This window comes from Aristolochia californica, unplaced genomic scaffold (assembly GCF_029961685.1).
Source record: "Aristolochia californica isolate CCGP_79_NKW_82.1479 unplaced genomic scaffold, dmAriCali1.0.hap1 SCAF_6, whole genome shotgun sequence".
In the NCBI taxonomy this organism is placed as follows: Eukaryota; Viridiplantae; Streptophyta; class Magnoliopsida; order Piperales; family Aristolochiaceae; genus Aristolochia; species Aristolochia californica.
The window spans coordinates 713,427-729,310 of NW_027182257.1; the positions used below are offsets into that span (position 1 = coordinate 713,427).

Here is a 15,884-nt window from a genome sequence, read left to right on the forward strand (position 1 = left end):
GGGGTGGGGGCAGAGGGAGGAAAAAATATTTTGCTGAACGGTCGGGGAGGGAGCAGAGATCATCTGGAGAGGCTGACGAGAGGGAGAGCAGAATAGTGGGGGGGGGGGGGGGGGAAAGGAAGAAGCAACGCGCGTGGAAAACTGATGATTTGCAAAATAGGTAGGAAACAGTTTTCCCCCATTTTTGCCTGAGCGAATGAAATGGTGTTATCTCACTTCAATTCAAGTCAATCTCGACTAACGCCATAAGTGGGATGAACTAAGTTGTGGAATGAATTCCCCCTGCATTACTTAATCCCACTTATGGCGTTAGTCGAGAATGACTTGAATTGAAGTGAGATAACACCATTTCATTCGCTCAGGCAAAAATGGGGGAAAACTGTTTCCTACCTATTTTGCAAATCATCAGTTTTCCACGCGCGTTGCTTCTTCCCTCCCCCCTCGGCTATTCTGCTCTCCCTCTTGTCAGCCTCTCCAGACGATCTCTGCTCCCTCCTTGACCGTTCAGCAAAGTATTTTTCCTCCCTCTGCCCCCGCCTCCGTTGCCGTTGCCCGCTGCCGTCGCCATTGCCAAGCCCGCCGCAGGGGAAGACGAAGACGATGTTTAATTTTTCCTAAGTTAGGAAAAATTAAACATCGTCATAATTGGTTTAATTATCCAATTAATTAAACCATTAGTTTTTCATTTTTTGTTAATATATTATTAATTAATAATATTTAAAATGTATATTATGTTATTGATAAATTAATATATTTATTTATTTATTATGTATTTATTTATTTTTATTAAAATACTGAGTTTTAATGTTAAACTATATCTTATGTTATTACAGAATAATTTATTTATTTATTATATTCACTTATGTTATTTTTAACTTTTTATTTATTTTAAATAATTTATTCTAGTCACACGTAATTAGTATATTAATTTATAATAAACTATAATCATTAATTGGTTTAATTATCCAATTGTTATAATTAATTAAACCATAATTATTATTTTAATTTATAATAAATTATAATCATTAAGTAATATAATATAATTTTTTATTAATTAGGATATTAATATATTCTAATATTACACATTAAATCACTTATAAGTGTAGTAACCACGCTTATTTTTGTTAATTATATGTTTAGGTATATGTTCTATTTAAGTATATTATAAAATATTATTTTTTTTTTTTTATATCATATTTTTTATTTGGGTGCACTAACACTGGAATCTGTTTTCAAGCCACTTGAACTCGCCTATACTAACACTCAAACATGAGTTGAAGTGTAAGCAATTTATCTCACTTCAATTCAATTTTCCACTTCATTTCCACTTCATTATGGACTAACCCCCTTGAGTAATGCGGGGGGAATTCATTCCACTTCACTGTAGACTAACCCCCCTTAATCTAATAAACTAAATAATGCCGGAGCAACGCATTATGGTTTATTTTGGACTAACTTAGATGGAATTAAGCTTGTAATTCATATTTGATCCGTAGCCTTATTTTTAATATATATTTAACCTTTATAAAATTAAAAAGTATTTAATTTACATACAGGCAATGAGGCACGTCCATTCATAAACCTTACATTAAAACACGCAGCCCACTCGAGTGCCCCAACCACCACCACAACCAGCGTGCGCCTCGTTCATCGTGTCCGGCGGGCCGACCATGACAGCAAAGAACGGTTTCTCTACACCCAAAAGACTTTCCCGCCTTCGAGGTAGCAGATAAGGAGCATCACAGTCTGGCTTCAAACAGTGAAAATAAGATCAGAGCCGTGAAGTCCCAGTCGCCTTAAATGTTTGCTTTAAACGGGTGGGTAGCACAGTCCCCATGGCAGCCTCTGTTCACCAGTCGGTGACTCGGTGCCCGCCACTTATTTGTATAAATTACTCACTCGTAGTCCCTGCAGCGCGAACGGGTTTGTGAACAAAATCACTATTGCCGCGATTCTATTCTCTAAATGCGTGGGATTCTCGTCTGTTTTCAGTGCCCTCGTCCGGATTTCAGAGCCACTGCGCGGCCATTGATGCGGACAAATAGATCGGCAACAACGAAAAGGAGAAGAGTGCGAGTATCACGCGCGTGCAGGGTTGGGCTGCGTATCAATTTAATCATGGTCGTAATCGTAATCTTTTACGCAGAGGTGTTCCTCATCTCGTGGGGTCAGTGATCGTCATCAGGCCCACTATTTGTTGGACGGTTAATTTGTATACTCCCACGTGTACGGCTATGATTACATGGACTAAATATTTCAAAAGATCTCTTATCGTTTAATCTTTATGTGATTGTTTATTAGGCTGCAGTAAGTTCGGGGTTTGGACTCTTCTCTCCTTCGTCTAGTGAGAATGGCGAAGACAAACGGTGACTCGTGTGTGAAAATCCGTGGAGCCAAAGCCAGCTTTTGAAGGGTTTTTGGATCTTTCTGGCGTCTTTTTCCGTGGAGGAGGAATCGACGCGGCCTTCTATCATTTACATTTGGTTGTTTGTTTCTATTCTCCGACGTCCTGAAGCTGGTAGCTGAAAAAGTAGATTCCGATGGCGTTTAGGGGTTGATTTGATCGTTGTCGTCCCCGGCGGTTGTATATACTTTTTTTTTTTTCTACTTTCGTGGGGTTGATCTGATTTCGGAGTTCGGATGAAGGTTCCGGATGCTGTTGTAGCGAGTAAAGGGTACGATATCTCTTCCCTTTCGTCCTGGTGTTTTGAGTTTTTTGGGAGGGGATAATTTGGTCGTTTTTGGTTTGAAGACAGGGTGTTTTATTTTCTTTATGAGGACTAGTGTATGTTTTGAATAGTAAAGTTGGGGAATTTAGTGTATTTGCTTACGAAGTTTGCTTGAATTCGTTTAAACTTTAAGTGTGTTCGGCTTTTTCTTTCTTTCTTTCGTTTTTTTTTTTTTTAATTTGATGTGGTTATCTTGCTAGTTGGGAATTGCTTATAAATGCTGGAAAGACTACTGCTCGCATTGTTTCCCGTTATTTGCATAATCTAGTTAAAGAAAAAACACAATTTGCCCTACTTGTAGGTTTTAGTAACGTTGTCTGATTACGTTTACATATTGTTTAGCGTTAAGCTGCTTATTTTTGTGGTTTTCCTACGTCCGTGAGAAAATTGTTTTCGATTTTTCCAAACCGGGCTGATAATGAGCTGTTTACTTGTGAAATAATGGTTTCCCGAGTTACTGATAACTACTGAAAAAATGGTGGGTGTGTCAATGTTTTTTATCTTTGGAGACAAGTTGCGGTTTTCAACTAAAGATACCCCGTTTTGCGCAAGAAACAGTGATCTGCTTTTATGTTTTCTTCTTTTGCGTCATGATCAATTGTCTATTTTGGTCTTTTGATACATTCAAAGTCCCAACCACTGCACTTGTGTCATGGGGATAGGGACATTACCAGTTCAATTGCTTGGGATAGCGAGTGGGGTGAAGTGACTGTTCTGTGTTTCAGTTCTTTCCTTTGTTATGACAGGCTTGGAGTTGGAATGTATTGCACTGGGAATTCCATTTCTCACCATGTTTTTACTGATCTGAGATTGACCTTTGGGGATTCGTAGATAGGCTAACCTGCATTATATCAAGATTAACAACTATATGTTACCTAAGCGGTGCAAATTTGTTGTTGATCTGTGTGCTTTGAATTCTGCATTTCTATTGACAATGGCTGCCTCAACTTATTTGGTCTTAGTCAAGTTAGGAAGCTTCTTTCCAAACTAATAAACCTAATATCTTTGTACTTACTAATCCATGTGGGACTATTCTTTTTAAGATTCTCCTTCACGTGTAGGTCTTCTTTGTGTTTTTGCATGTGGACAATTTGGGTGGAGGCCTATGTATGAGTACTTGCTCTGATACTATATGGAGTTGGGTCCAAGGCACATCCCAAGATGACTAGTCAAATTAGAAAACTTATTTTTCAACTGATAAACCTCAGATCTTTGTACTCATTAATCCATGTGGGGCTATTCTTTTTAACATTTGTATGAGTACGATTGTGTGTGCGATTTATATAAATTTGTTCACTATGGATTCTGTATTTCTATTGACAAACATAGCCTCAACTTAACTGGTTTCTGAGATGAAATAGGTTTATGTGTGTGCTCGTGCGTGACTTATATAAATTTGAAGTTACTCATCAGCTCACTCATGGAGTTGCTGAATTTGCAGATTATTAGATGCTTCTGATGCAAAAGTCTTTTTATTTTTTGCAGGTAGTATCAAGTTGCTGTCTCTGTCTCTAAGCACCATTTGCATTACCGAGTCAATTTGAAGTTCCAACTACAACATACTCTATTTCCTGTGAGTCAGAAGAGCTTCTTATTTACAATCGTGCATGACTGATTACTTCGGTACACAAGGAGGTGGGACATTCAACTGTAGCTACTGCCTTGGTTGTTGCACAAATAATAGGAATTTGTGAATAAGTTGGCTATGCCTTACTGGCTTGTCTGATCGCAAGTAGTAGGAGTCTGTGAATAAGTTGAGATGGCTCCAGGAAACACCATTTGCAAGGAAGGTTCCGAGTCTCAGGCTGCAGAGAGTGAACTAACAATTGCTAGTGATGAGTTGGAAAATTTTCAGCTCAATAAACCTTCTTTCTTTTCTGGAGTTAAAGTAGGTATGTCTTCAACTAATGGTGTCCATGAGCTCCTGGAGTGCCCAGTCTGCACAAACTCAATGTACCCCCCCATACATCAGGTTCTTTCCTCAGACTCTTTTCATATCTTGTAGTAGAATATGGCAAATAAAGTGATATCTAGTAGAGAAATGCATGTGAGGCTGGACAGATATTTTGATCAAATTAGACTAACTATGAGAATTAAGAGTTCAAACAAAAAGGCTACTTTTGTTTCATGTATCATATCACATCTTTTTTCTATTTAAACGTACCTTCTTGGTTATTTCTATTACCAATGACTTTCTTTTTCTTTTTTGGGCGATACTTTTTAATGCCTTCTGTTTATGTTTTTACTTGTTAAGTTTTCTCCTATCCCAAAATCGGAGTATGATTAGCTTTCTGAGAATGAACTCTCTTTTCCAAGTATTAATGGGAACTTAGATCAGAAAACTCTTCTCAACAATTTGAAATTTTGATGGCTTTAGAATTATTTACTCTCAGTTCCTGCTATGCTCTGAGTGATAGCAACTGCAGTTTTCTATTCCTTCAGAATGATACCAGTTAGATTCTTATCAGTTTCTCTGGGTTTAATGACTCGTGTCATTACCTTGTGCAGTGCCCCAATGGCCACACGCTCTGCTCTGATTGCAAACTCAGAGTACATAACCATTGCCCCACTTGTCGATATGAACTGGGTAACATCAGATGCTTGGCTCTTGAGAAGGTAGCCGAGTCCCTGGAACTCCCATGCAGATATCAGATACTTGGATGCCCTGACATCTTTCCCTACTATAGTAAATTGAAACATGAGCAGCAGTGCAGGTTCAGACCCTACAATTGCCCTTATGCAGGCTCTGAGTGCCATGTAACTGGCGACATTCCAACTCTTGTCACCCACCTGAAAAACGATCACAAGGTGGACATGCATGATGGATGTACATTCAACCATCGATACGTCAAATCCAATTCACAAGAAGTTGAAAACGCAACATGGATGCTCACAGTAAGTCAAATTCTTTCTTTGGTTTTCTCTCGCTCCTGACTTGTAAGTAGCCATCCATTCATCACAGCCGTTGTAATCACCACCGCCCTTTACCCAGGTCTTCAATTGTTTCGGACAGCACTTCTGCCTACACTTTGAGGCATTTTTGTTGGGCATGGCTCCTGTGTACATGGCTTTCTTGAGATTCATGGGCAACGATAGTGAGGCAAAGAATTTTAGCTACAGCTTAGAAGTAGGTGGGAATGGCAGGAAACTGATATGGCAGGGAGTGCCGAGGAGCATCCGGGACAGCCACCGCAAGGTGCGAGACAGCTACGATGGGCTTGTTATCTACCGTAACATGGCTCTTTTCTTCTCAGGCGGCAACAGGCAGGAGCTCAAGCTCCGGGTTACTGGTAGGATTTGGAAAGAGCAGTGAGATGTCTCAGTAGCTATACCTTCAACTTCAATTGTGTCCAGTCTCAATCTGTAGTTGTAGAAACTAGATTATTAGGTCTGAAAGGGGTGCTTAGGGCTAAACCCTGAGCCACAAGGGGTGCCTGTGGTTGCATGATCAAGATATTGTTTCCACCTTGATAAGATGTGTATCATAATTAGAGAAATGAAGCAACCCTGTGATCTCAACGATCCATTCTTGCTTATCCAATAATGTTTAGTTTCTTTTGAACAGTTATCTCCATCCCAATCCAGTTAGGGTTGGGAATTTTTTTTTATTTAAAGGATCATGGTGTTTTAGGAAAATAAAATAATAAAATTTTATTTTCTTTTTATCTAAGTTCTTCTTGGAATGTTTTCTATTGAAAAAATTCTCGTAAATTAGGATTCTTATGTTTGTGCTTTCTTATCTATTTGATTATCATTTTAAGCCCTAAGAAATTGCTTTTGGGGTGATTTTTTTTTATAATTTAATATCAACACAAATAGTAATAGCTATTTGCATTTTTTGCCCTAGTTTTTTATTGATATAAGTTAAATGTTATTAAAACCAAACTGGCTATCAAACCGGTATGATGGTTAGTTTTGATCTAATCGGGTTAGACCAAATTTAATTCAATTGGTTTGATTTATGGTTGGAGCAGACCAATCGATTGAGTCATTTAAATCTGATTTTTGTCCAAACAAGAACCGAAAATGATCAGGTTCCGATATAACCCAGATGAACAGGACGGTTCGGTCCTGTCCGGTTTTGACAATATTAGCATAAACATCCTTAAATAATTATTTATTATATTATCATGTAAATTAAAATTTATTTTTATCTCTATAGTGGTCATTAAAACGATTTGAATCATCCACAGTAATCACATTCACCACACGGCTCACGTGTAGTGACCACGCGCCCAAAGCTTACACGTGCTCGGCCCGCCGAGAATAGAAGGTATCCCGTTCTAGTCCAAAAGGCCTTCCGTGATTAACGGACACCACCACTCCACGTGCCGCGCTCTGCGTTCATGACCACGACAGGTTCGCTGGAAGCGGCTGACGCAGTTGCAGTCTGTGAGTACAGAACGTAGACGATGGTAGTCAAATTGTTCTTGAATTTTATAATTGTAAATTTGTCTGCGGGAATTTTTTGTATGAATATTTGGGCGGGGATGTCAATGGAAATAATTAAAGCAGCTCACTGGCGGCTCTGTTGGCCGGATACTAGCTCCGCGGTCCTGAGATCGCGATCGAAGTTGCAGAAACGAAGATCTCTCGAGGATTGGAGTGATCCCGGATCTTTTCCTGTTTCGCATTTTCGGTTATCGACCGTGTGGTAGTCTGTACGGTCTGTGTGCTCCCGGCAGGTTTTGTGCTTGCTCCGCTGCATTTTTAAGTGAATTGTGTTCAGTTTTGGTCTTCTATGTATCTTCTTAACCGATAACGCTGAAACGATTGCTGCTGATTTGTGTTTTACCGTTATCAAGCCACCAGTTTGTGTATTTTATCAACTTTACTGGGTTCGGCTCAATATCGTTCTTGAGCTTCGGAAATTCATATACTGGCTTCGTTAGTTTTAAGCAGGGACATCTGTTAATGATTTTAATGCAGATACTAAGACGGACGGCGGTAAATTTTTAGTTTGGTAAGTACAGTGTTGTGTTTTTTGCGGTGGATTTTTTTTTTTTACTTGTTCTGAAAGGAGCTTTGCTGATGCATTTATTAGAGTTGCTGAGGGAATACATTTCTAGTTCTACAACAACCAGGACATGTCAGAAAGTATTATCGTTTGAGTTCGTAAATGAACTATGTCTACGTTGATTGGCTTGCTTCTGTTATAACTAAATGAAACTGAGACGTTTTTGGTTGCTGCTCTGAAGTTGATCCTAGGTGCATTTGAGCTTTTCACGTTGGTTTCTGCTTCTGGAACACTGTGATATGGTTGAAGGATCTCCTAGGATTTGTCGCTTATAATTGCTCAATACTTCTGTCTTGATGTGAAAAATCAATTTTATTTGCTTCTGATATTTTTAAAATGTAAAATAACAGGACTGCTGACAGAAGAGAAACTTCCTAATACAGATTTTCGCATGCAGAAGGCAAAGGTTTATAAACGATATCGACAGTGAAATATTATTGTAAAAAAAATGGCCACTTATAAGGCAGAGAAAGTCACAGAAGATCCTACTTCTGGGGAAATGGTCTTTGAACCTATCCTTGAGGAAGGGTTTACCGATTTGATTGTTCAGGGAATGACAGGGAGAGAGCATATCCTAGTCTTTCTTTTGTGGATCCTAAACTCAGGGAGACACCAATTATGATTCACAAGAAACCTGATTATTTTCCTACTTTCGAACTGTTGCACCAGCAACATATAGTAACGATCAAGGTTGAGTTCACATGCTCCACTCTTGTTTTCTTTTAGCATAGTCATTCTTAATTCTCAACATTTTGAACTGTTGTGTGGTTTTTTTGGCTCTTTGATTCATTTGATATTTCTTTCTCTAGCTTCTGGCTGGAACATCTTTATATGGGACTGGTGAAGTAGGCGGCCAGCTGGAACGGACAGGCAAGAGGGTGAGTGCTAGTTTTTCTCATGTCCATGGGAATGAATTTAATGCAATTTCACAAATTACCTGTTTATTTTCTTCCCCACTGCAGATATTTACATGGAATACAGATGCATGGGGTTATGGAGCTGGGACGACATCCTTATACCAGTCACACCCATGGGTTCTAGCTGTCCTTCCAAATGGAGATGCAATTGGGGTGCTTTATGAACAATGCATCAACATTGTGCATGAATCAGCCATTATAATTGTTTTCTTTTCTTATCTCCTTTGTTCCACATTGACTTGAGGGCAGAATCAACAATAAAATTTGTTGCTCTAGCTGTGTATCCAGTCATCACCTTTGAACCTTTCACCACGCCAAGTGCTGTCCTGATATCACTTTCTCATGCAATCGGTTGACCTTGGATCCTGTTGGCTTTGTTTGTTTTAACTGCTTTTCTTTCCATTTTTGACAAGTTCTCCAGTTTTGGGGGCCATCTTCGTAAATCACATAAGGGATACATACATATATATATATACAATTTTCATGGCTCAGTTTTTTAATGGTTTCTCTGTCTTGTACTGCCTTTTCTATTAATGATCTTTCTTTCAGTAGGCTCCACAGTTATTGTGACTCACACGGTGTAACCAAGATATTCACCTTGTTTAGTGAAATTCCTAGATTTGAAAATCATTAATGTCATAGACTTTACCTAAAGTAGAAACTAGGGAGCATTCAAAGAGAAAGTAAACAGAAACTAATGAACTTATCCATAGGTTTATATTAGTTTGTGATTTTAGATTTAATGGATTGGAATATGCTAAGAATAGGTACATTATTTGTTTCTGAATGAGCACTTTCTTCTATAACTGACCATGTATTTCACTTTTATCTTAGGCACCGTTTTTTTGCCTCCAAAATGGTCTTTAGGGTATCACCAATGTCGTTGGAGCTATGATTCTGATGCAAAAGTTCGTAAGGTGTGTGGCATGTTTTGATGTTCAACAACTTCTATTGAATTATCTAAATAGGAATGGATGTTAATTAGTCCTAATGATTATTACAATCGATTTCATACCGGTAACTTTTCTTTTACATGGTACACTGCTACTTTTGGACTTCATTAGCAAGAAGAGGTTCTTGGTGAACTAGAAAGATTCTTTTGTTGAGTGCTCTATGACCAGATGATCCAATAGTGTTTAGCCTGAATCAGCAAGGGTAATGTTGAATAAATCCTGAAACAAAATTCAGGGAAAACCGGTGGAAACTGGAAAATATATTGGTAGGTGTGATATGTGCAGAACAAATTATGAGTAAAAGGATGGTGAAAGAAAATGAAAATTGTAGTTGGGATGTGATGAGATTCGAGTTGGACTAAGTCTTATCCTTTTCACTATTTTAGAGGTATTGATAGTGCCATTTGTGCTCTCTCCTTCTGCATTGTGTATGTAGATTGCGGAAACATTTCAAATGAAAGGTATTCCCTGTGATGTTATTTGGATGGACATTGACTACATGGATGGTTTCCGATGTTTTACGTTTGATCAGGTATTCTATTGTCACGTTTCTTGACTTTCTGTACCTTCAATGACTCCAATTCACTTCGCGTTTGTATTCTTTGAGTTGGCCTTAACTAAGACTGGGCTCTGGAGACCATATTGAATTTATGGCCTATGATGGAAGGGTCAGAGGGGGGCAAAAAATGCCTCTTCTTCTAGAAATGGCTAAATTTTTTGTTTTGTCTCTTTTAAATATCACGATAATTTAAAATATTTGATGAGGTCAGAAATGGTTTTCATAACATTTTTGTTTACGCACAGAAACGCTTCCCGGATCCAAAGACTTTGGTGAATGACCTTAGCAGTGATGGCTTCAAAGCAATCTGGATGTTGGACCCAGGAATAAAACATGAGGAAGGTTATTTTGTATATGATAGTGGCACAGAGAATGATGTGTGGGTTCAACAAGCTGACGGCAGACCATATGTTGGTAAAATTATGTTAATCTCTCTCTCTCTCTTACAGCACACTCTCGATGTTTCTTCTCGTGTTCATAGGGGAAGTATGGCCTGGACCATGTGTTTTCCCTGATTTTACACAAGAAAAAGTTCGTTCATGGTGGGAAAAGTTGGTTAAAAACTTCGTTGCAAATGGTGTTGATGGTATATGGAATGATATGAACGTGCCTGCTATTTTTAAGGTAAGAATTATAATAACTCTATATTTCCACAGTTAAGTTTTACCCTTTAGTGATTCATTGGATCTAAAAGTTCTTTTATCTTCCAGACTGTCACAAAAACAATGCCTGAGAGCAACGTTCACAGAGGAGATGCTGATCTTGGTGGTTTTCAGGATCACTCACATTATCATAATGTAGTCTTCTTTACCCTAGTGATGGACTAACTTGTCCTATTGGTTTACTGTGGAAGATTGTGCTTGTTTTCGTGGCATATTGTGAAGCCTGGGTTTGTCCTTTATGCGATAGAATTTCTAATCTCTTAGTTTATTTACTTTTCAGGTTTATGGTTTGTTGATGGCAAGGTCAACATATGAAGGAATGAAGATTGCTACAAGTGAAAAGCGTCCCTTTGTTTTCACTAGAGCTGGATTTGTAGGTAGTTAAAGGTATGCTGCAACATGGACTGGAGACAATCTGTCACACTGGGACCACTTACATATGAGTTTATCCATGGTACTTCAGCTGGTGAGTATATGCTCTTATTATCATTTTGATGAAAGAAACTACTGGAATTTGGTAGCAATAGGGATTTCTAGCATGACAAATTATCAATGTGACATACTGTAATTTGATAGGAATATATTTATATTATGTAGTATCTCATTGAACTAAAAAACAAGTTATGTTCTGTTGATGCCTTTTCTTGTGCCTGAAACCTGGCTTTGGTTTCAATGTCGTCATTTGGCTTTTCCAAACATTTAATATAATTCTTACTCTTTGTTTGCCTTCAAATAACTGCTGGCTTCCATTTACTGGTTTGATATGCAGGGTCTCAGTGGTCAACCATTATCAGGACCAGATATTGGTGGTTTTTCTGCGAATGCAACACCTAAATTATTTGGAAGATGGATGGGCTTAGGTGCTTTGTTTCCTTTCTGTCGTGGGCATTCTGAAAGTGGCACTGCTGACCATGAGCCCTGGTCTTTTGGAGAAGAGGTTTGTGTGTCATTAATTTGGTTTTCAAAGAAGGGAGGATAATAAAGTACAATCTAGAGGAAGTCTCTTTGCCATTATAGTAGTAACATGGATGACTCGTGACTATGATTTTGCACAGAGGGTCTCAGTGGTCAACCTTTATCAGGACCAGATATTGGTGGTTTTGCTGCGAATGCAACACCTAAATTATTTGGAAGATGTATGGGCTTAGGTGCTTTGTTTCCTTTCTGTCGTGGGCATTCTGAAAGTGGCACTGCTGACCATGAGCCCTGGTCTTTTGGAGAAGAGGTTTGTGTGTCATTAATTTGGTTTTCAAAGAAGGGAGGATAATAAAGTACAATCTAGAGGAAGTCTCTTTGCCATTATAGTAGTAACATGGATGACTCGTGACTGTGATTTTGCACAGAGGCAACAAGCTGGTCTAAATGCGCTTGTGTTTTACTTCACTGTTTCCCCCATGTTGGATAAATTGTTGAAGTTAATTTTAGGGGATTAGAGATACTGGCCATCAGCCTAGTTCTGATTTGAGGAGCAGCTGGAGGTTGGCGCTCTCAATCTTGACTTTCTGGATCTCTTGAATGGTTGCCACATCAGATTGGATTGCTTAAGCCTCTTATAATTGGGCTGGTTTCTCCCAAACTAACTAGCTGAAATTTGGAGCCGCTTACCAACTAATAAATTGGGGTTATCAGGACCAATGTTATGAGCTTCTGAATCCAATGGGATCTTCATAAAGTTGATCATTATGATTGTAAAAACTGGGTTATTCTTAGTCTATCCTCCTAAAACAATTTCCCTACGTCTTAGATAGCTAGCTTGAGACATGGAGGCTGGAGCATATCTACTACTGTAGATGGGTGGGACTTTTTACCCTCCATAATCCCTCATGTTGAGGCCCAAACAGACTAAATGATGCCAAACATGGTGAACACAAACACAGGTCACATAAGACACACCGAGTGACAAATACTTTTTTGACACAAATTCTTTTGTTTTCTCCTCTCTATATGTGTTATATATTAGAGAATTCAAACATAGATGCTATTGTGGAATGCACACTAACTTCATTCTATACTTTTCAGTGTGAAGAAGTATGTCGTCTGGCATTACTGAGACGCTACCGCTTCCTGCCACACTTATATCCTCTTTTTTTTATGGCTCATACCAAGGGTAATCCCGTTGCAGCTCCTACATTCTTTGCAGGTATGCTTTTCAATCTGCAAAAGATTCATTTTGTATGGTTTGAGAACATGCATCTTTTTGGTACACTGGCTTTCTTATACTGATCTGTGCCTGATTTAATGGACTGTGCAGATCCAAAAGATCCAAAGTTGAGAAAAATTGAAAATTCCTTTCTACTAGGTCCACTTTTAATATGTTCCAGGTAGACCATACTTAACATGTAAAGTGTAATAGAATGGATGATTGTTATAATGTCTGTAAGTACTGATATGGTTTTCGTAGTGCGAGGTGCCTACAATAAATGTTATTTCCTTCTTAATGTTAGCTTTTAGCTTTACAGTAAGTTATTACTTTTTATCACAATTTTCTATCTAGAAACATCCATAAACAGATGCATGTATGCATATATACACATTTATATACTTATTTAAATATTACACGCTTTATGAATAGGTAAGTTTAATCATAGTAGCACTTATTCTAATATTCTTGTTGTATGGTTATCAGCACGACACCTGAGAAAGGATGGCATCAACTCCTACAGCAGTTTCCTAGGGGCATTTGGATGAGTTTTGATTTTGATGACCCACATCCTGTACGTATTTTCTGCACTAACTTGGTCCTCTGAAGGAGATTTTCACTAGAAGCACCACGGTTACTAATTGCACATTCATTTTCTGAATGCGCAGGACTTACCCACTCTACATTTGCAAGGTGGATCGATAATTCCTTTTGGACTGCCTCTTCAATATGTTGTTGAAGCAAACAGATCTAACGACTTGTCCCTTCTTGTTGCTTTAGATGAAACTGGTATTTTTGAGCTACAATAGTGCTTCAAATTATGAACTTATTAGTCCTCAGAATGTATTGCAAGATTCACATTCATTCATGAGATCTATTTCATGTTCTAGTCTACATTGTACTTATCCTTCTTCACAGGGAGAGCAGAAGGTGTTCTCTTTGAAGATGATGGGGATGGATATGGATTTAGTAAAGGAGAATATCTCTTAACATATTATGTTGCTGAACTACAATCCTCAGTTGTCACAGTAAAGGTTTCCAAAGTTGAAGGATCATGGACAAGGCCCGAGAGGCACTTACATGTATATTTATTGCTAGGTGGAGGTGCCAAGGCGCAATTCTTGTGTAGCTAACAACAACGTATGAATAAAAATGAAATTGTAGGTTATTTGCTTTTTTCAGTCTTCTATTTGTCTCTCCTCCAGCTTGATGCACTAGGAACTGATGGAAAGGAGATTCAGATAAGGATGCCTTCAGAAAATGAAGTGAGTGACCTCATAGCCGGTAGCAAAAAGCAGTACGAAACACTTTTAGGTATTTTTTTTTGCCATTGCACCACTTGCAACTTTTCGCTTATGTTTTCATGAGTTTACCTATGAGAGAAGTCATTGATCTTAGATTATAATTGATTTCTCAGAGAAGTGGCATCTTATAGTTTTCATAGCCAAATCTATCTTTTCGCTTCTTTTTTCTCTTTTTTTCCCTTTCTCTTAAATCAATTATTAATTGTTCTATTGTGCCATTTTTTTTCTTTTTGAAAAAAAAAAAATCTCTCATATCTTGTATCCTAAATCTAACATGGTATCAGAGCAAGAGGGTGAGAGAGGAGAGAAAAAAAAAGAGAAGAAGAAAAGGAGAGTAAGAAGGAAGAGAGGAGAAAGGTGACTAGGGGACGGCTAAGGAGATGGAGAGAGAGAGAGATGGAGAGAGAGAGAGAGAGAGGGAGAGAAAGAGAGAGAGAGAGTTTGAGGGAGAAAAGTAAGGACGAATTTGAGAGATAATAGGGGAGACTTAATGATCTACCCCTTGCCTTGGGTCTCTATTTATAGTTGATGAAGGAAGTTTACAATGACTACATTGCACTTAGGGCTACAAGCTCTCAAAAGGAAAAGACATAAGTAGACATATATCAACTTTTCTAATTACACCCTTGTGCCATCTCTTTGACGTGGTGAAGGTATTTACCTTAATACCCCTTTGAGATGTCTTCCAACACTATTTTATGCTGAACCATTCAGGGCTTTCTCTGGGGTTAGCATGTGAGTTGATCTTATATCTGAATGGGCATTATTTGCTCATTCATGATGGCACATACTTTATAATATATGAGCTTTAAGAATATGTGCAGTTTTTTTTGGAGTAAATAAAATTGTGAGGTGTTCTTCAGTCAACTTAAAGGTTTACTGAATGGAATTGCCAGAAACTTATCACAAAACTCTTGTGGAAATAATGATTGCTTAAAATTTCTGCTTTATATATTGCTGATAATAAAACCTATTAAATTGCAGAAAACGCCAGAAATATTCTAGATGTAGAAGAACAAACAAGCCAGAAGGGGACAGAACTTTCAAGAATTCTTGATGAGCTGAGTGGCGATTGGAGTCTCAAAGTGGTGCCCTGGATTGGGGGTAGAATAATCTCTATGTCACATCTTCCATCTGGTACTATGCAGTTTCTCATTACTTTACTGTCTTGGTATCATTTTTTTTTCTTTTGCATCATGGGAAATCATATTAAGATAAAAGCAAAAGAGCAACAACAAAAGATAAACAGAAGGAACGACAAAGGAAAAGCAAAAATAAGCAAAACTTGAAGAGAAGAATACACTTGAGGAGTATCCCTTGACAATCTTTCCGAAATCCATGTTTATTTTCCGAAAACGAAGAATCGAAGAAGCTCTTCGATTTTCTGTTCGATACATAGGTATAGAGATTTAAAACAGAAATTACACTAATACCCTTAGAAAATTAGATATTTACAATTTTGTCCCTTATATACGATAACATCCCCCCTCAAATTGATGCTGGGAAATCAACCAACAACAATTTGCCAACCAAAAATTGATGCCGTTGCCGAGTCATTGCTTTAGTGAAGACATCAGCCACTTGGAGATCCGAAGAAATGTGA

General features: G+C 38.2%; 3 protein-coding genes and 1 pseudogene across 5 annotated transcripts; all 4 read left to right on the forward strand.

Moving 5' to 3' along the window:
- Positions 1-1,865: 1,865 nt before the first annotated feature.
- Positions 1,866-6,399, forward strand: LOC137933903 (E3 ubiquitin-protein ligase SINAT2-like). The gene is made up of 5 exons (XM_068778007.1): positions 1,866-2,167; positions 2,302-2,675; positions 4,215-4,701; positions 5,238-5,624; positions 5,722-6,399. The coding sequence occupies exons 3-5, from the start codon at positions 4,489-4,491 to the stop codon at positions 6,040-6,042; spliced, it is 921 nt and encodes a 306-aa protein (XP_068634108.1). The 5' UTR covers positions 1,866-2,167; positions 2,302-2,675; positions 4,215-4,488; the 3' UTR covers positions 6,043-6,399.
- A 740-nt stretch (positions 6,400-7,139) lies between these two features.
- On the forward strand, positions 7,140-10,128 carry LOC137934138 (uncharacterized; annotated as a pseudogene).
- Positions 10,071-11,816, forward strand: LOC137934206 (uncharacterized). The gene is made up of 6 exons (XM_068778478.1): positions 10,071-10,148; positions 10,421-10,589; positions 10,657-10,799; positions 10,886-10,972; positions 11,118-11,210; positions 11,607-11,816. Exons 1-6 carry the CDS (start codon positions 10,071-10,073, stop codon positions 11,814-11,816), a joined length of 780 nt encoding a protein of 259 aa, XP_068634579.1.
- Positions 10,686-14,291, forward strand: LOC137934137 (uncharacterized). Of its 3 annotated transcripts, none has more exons than XM_068778380.1 (10): positions 10,686-10,799; positions 10,886-10,972; positions 11,118-11,303; positions 11,607-12,062; positions 12,857-12,977; positions 13,089-13,158; positions 13,464-13,551; positions 13,646-13,766; positions 13,896-14,137; positions 14,219-14,291. In XM_068778380.1, exons 4-9 carry the CDS (start codon positions 11,976-11,978, stop codon positions 14,108-14,110), a joined length of 702 nt encoding a protein of 233 aa, XP_068634481.1. In that variant the 5' UTR covers positions 10,686-10,799; positions 10,886-10,972; positions 11,118-11,303; positions 11,607-11,975; the 3' UTR covers positions 14,111-14,137; positions 14,219-14,291. The 3 variants fall into 3 exon arrangements, with proteins under 3 accessions (XP_068634481.1, XP_068634482.1, XP_068634480.1); XM_068778381.1 differs by having other exon boundaries at positions 13,896-14,059; positions 14,160-14,274; XM_068778379.1 differs by lacking the exon at positions 14,219-14,291 and having other exon boundaries at positions 11,607-11,774; positions 11,893-12,062; positions 13,896-14,206.
- Positions 14,292-15,884: the final 1,593 nt, after the last annotated feature.

Excerpts from the sequence above, each read along its gene's own strand:
- LOC137933903 (XM_068778007.1), top strand. The coding sequence starts at position 4,489 with ATGGCTCCAGGAAACACCATTTGCAAGGAAGGTTCCGAGTCTCAGGCT. Across the intron at positions 4,702-5,237 it reads TGTACCCCCCCATACATCAG|TGCCCCAATGGCCACACGCT; the intron begins GTTCTTTCCTCA and ends TACCTTGTGCAG. Across the intron at positions 5,625-5,721 it reads ACGCAACATGGATGCTCACA|GTCTTCAATTGTTTCGGACA; the intron begins GTAAGTCAAATT and ends CCCTTTACCCAG.
- LOC137934206 (XM_068778478.1), top strand. The coding sequence starts at position 10,071 with ATGAAAGGTATTCCCTGTGATGTTATTTGGATGGACATTGACTACATG. Across the intron at positions 10,800-10,885 it reads ACGTGCCTGCTATTTTTAAG|ACTGTCACAAAAACAATGCC; the intron begins GTAAGAATTATA and ends TTTATCTTCCAG. Across the intron at positions 11,211-11,606 it reads TTTTCACTAGAGCTGGATTT|GGTCTCAGTGGTCAACCATT; the intron begins GTAGGTAGTTAA and ends TTTGATATGCAG.
- LOC137934137 (XM_068778380.1), top strand. The coding sequence starts at position 11,976 with ATGGGCTTAGGTGCTTTGTTTCCTTTCTGTCGTGGGCATTCTGAAAGT. Across the intron at positions 12,978-13,088 it reads AGCTCCTACATTCTTTGCAG|ATCCAAAAGATCCAAAGTTG; the intron begins GTATGCTTTTCA and ends TGGACTGTGCAG. Across the intron at positions 13,767-13,895 it reads TGTTGCTTTAGATGAAACTG|GGAGAGCAGAAGGTGTTCTC; the intron begins GTATTTTTGAGC and ends CCTTCTTCACAG.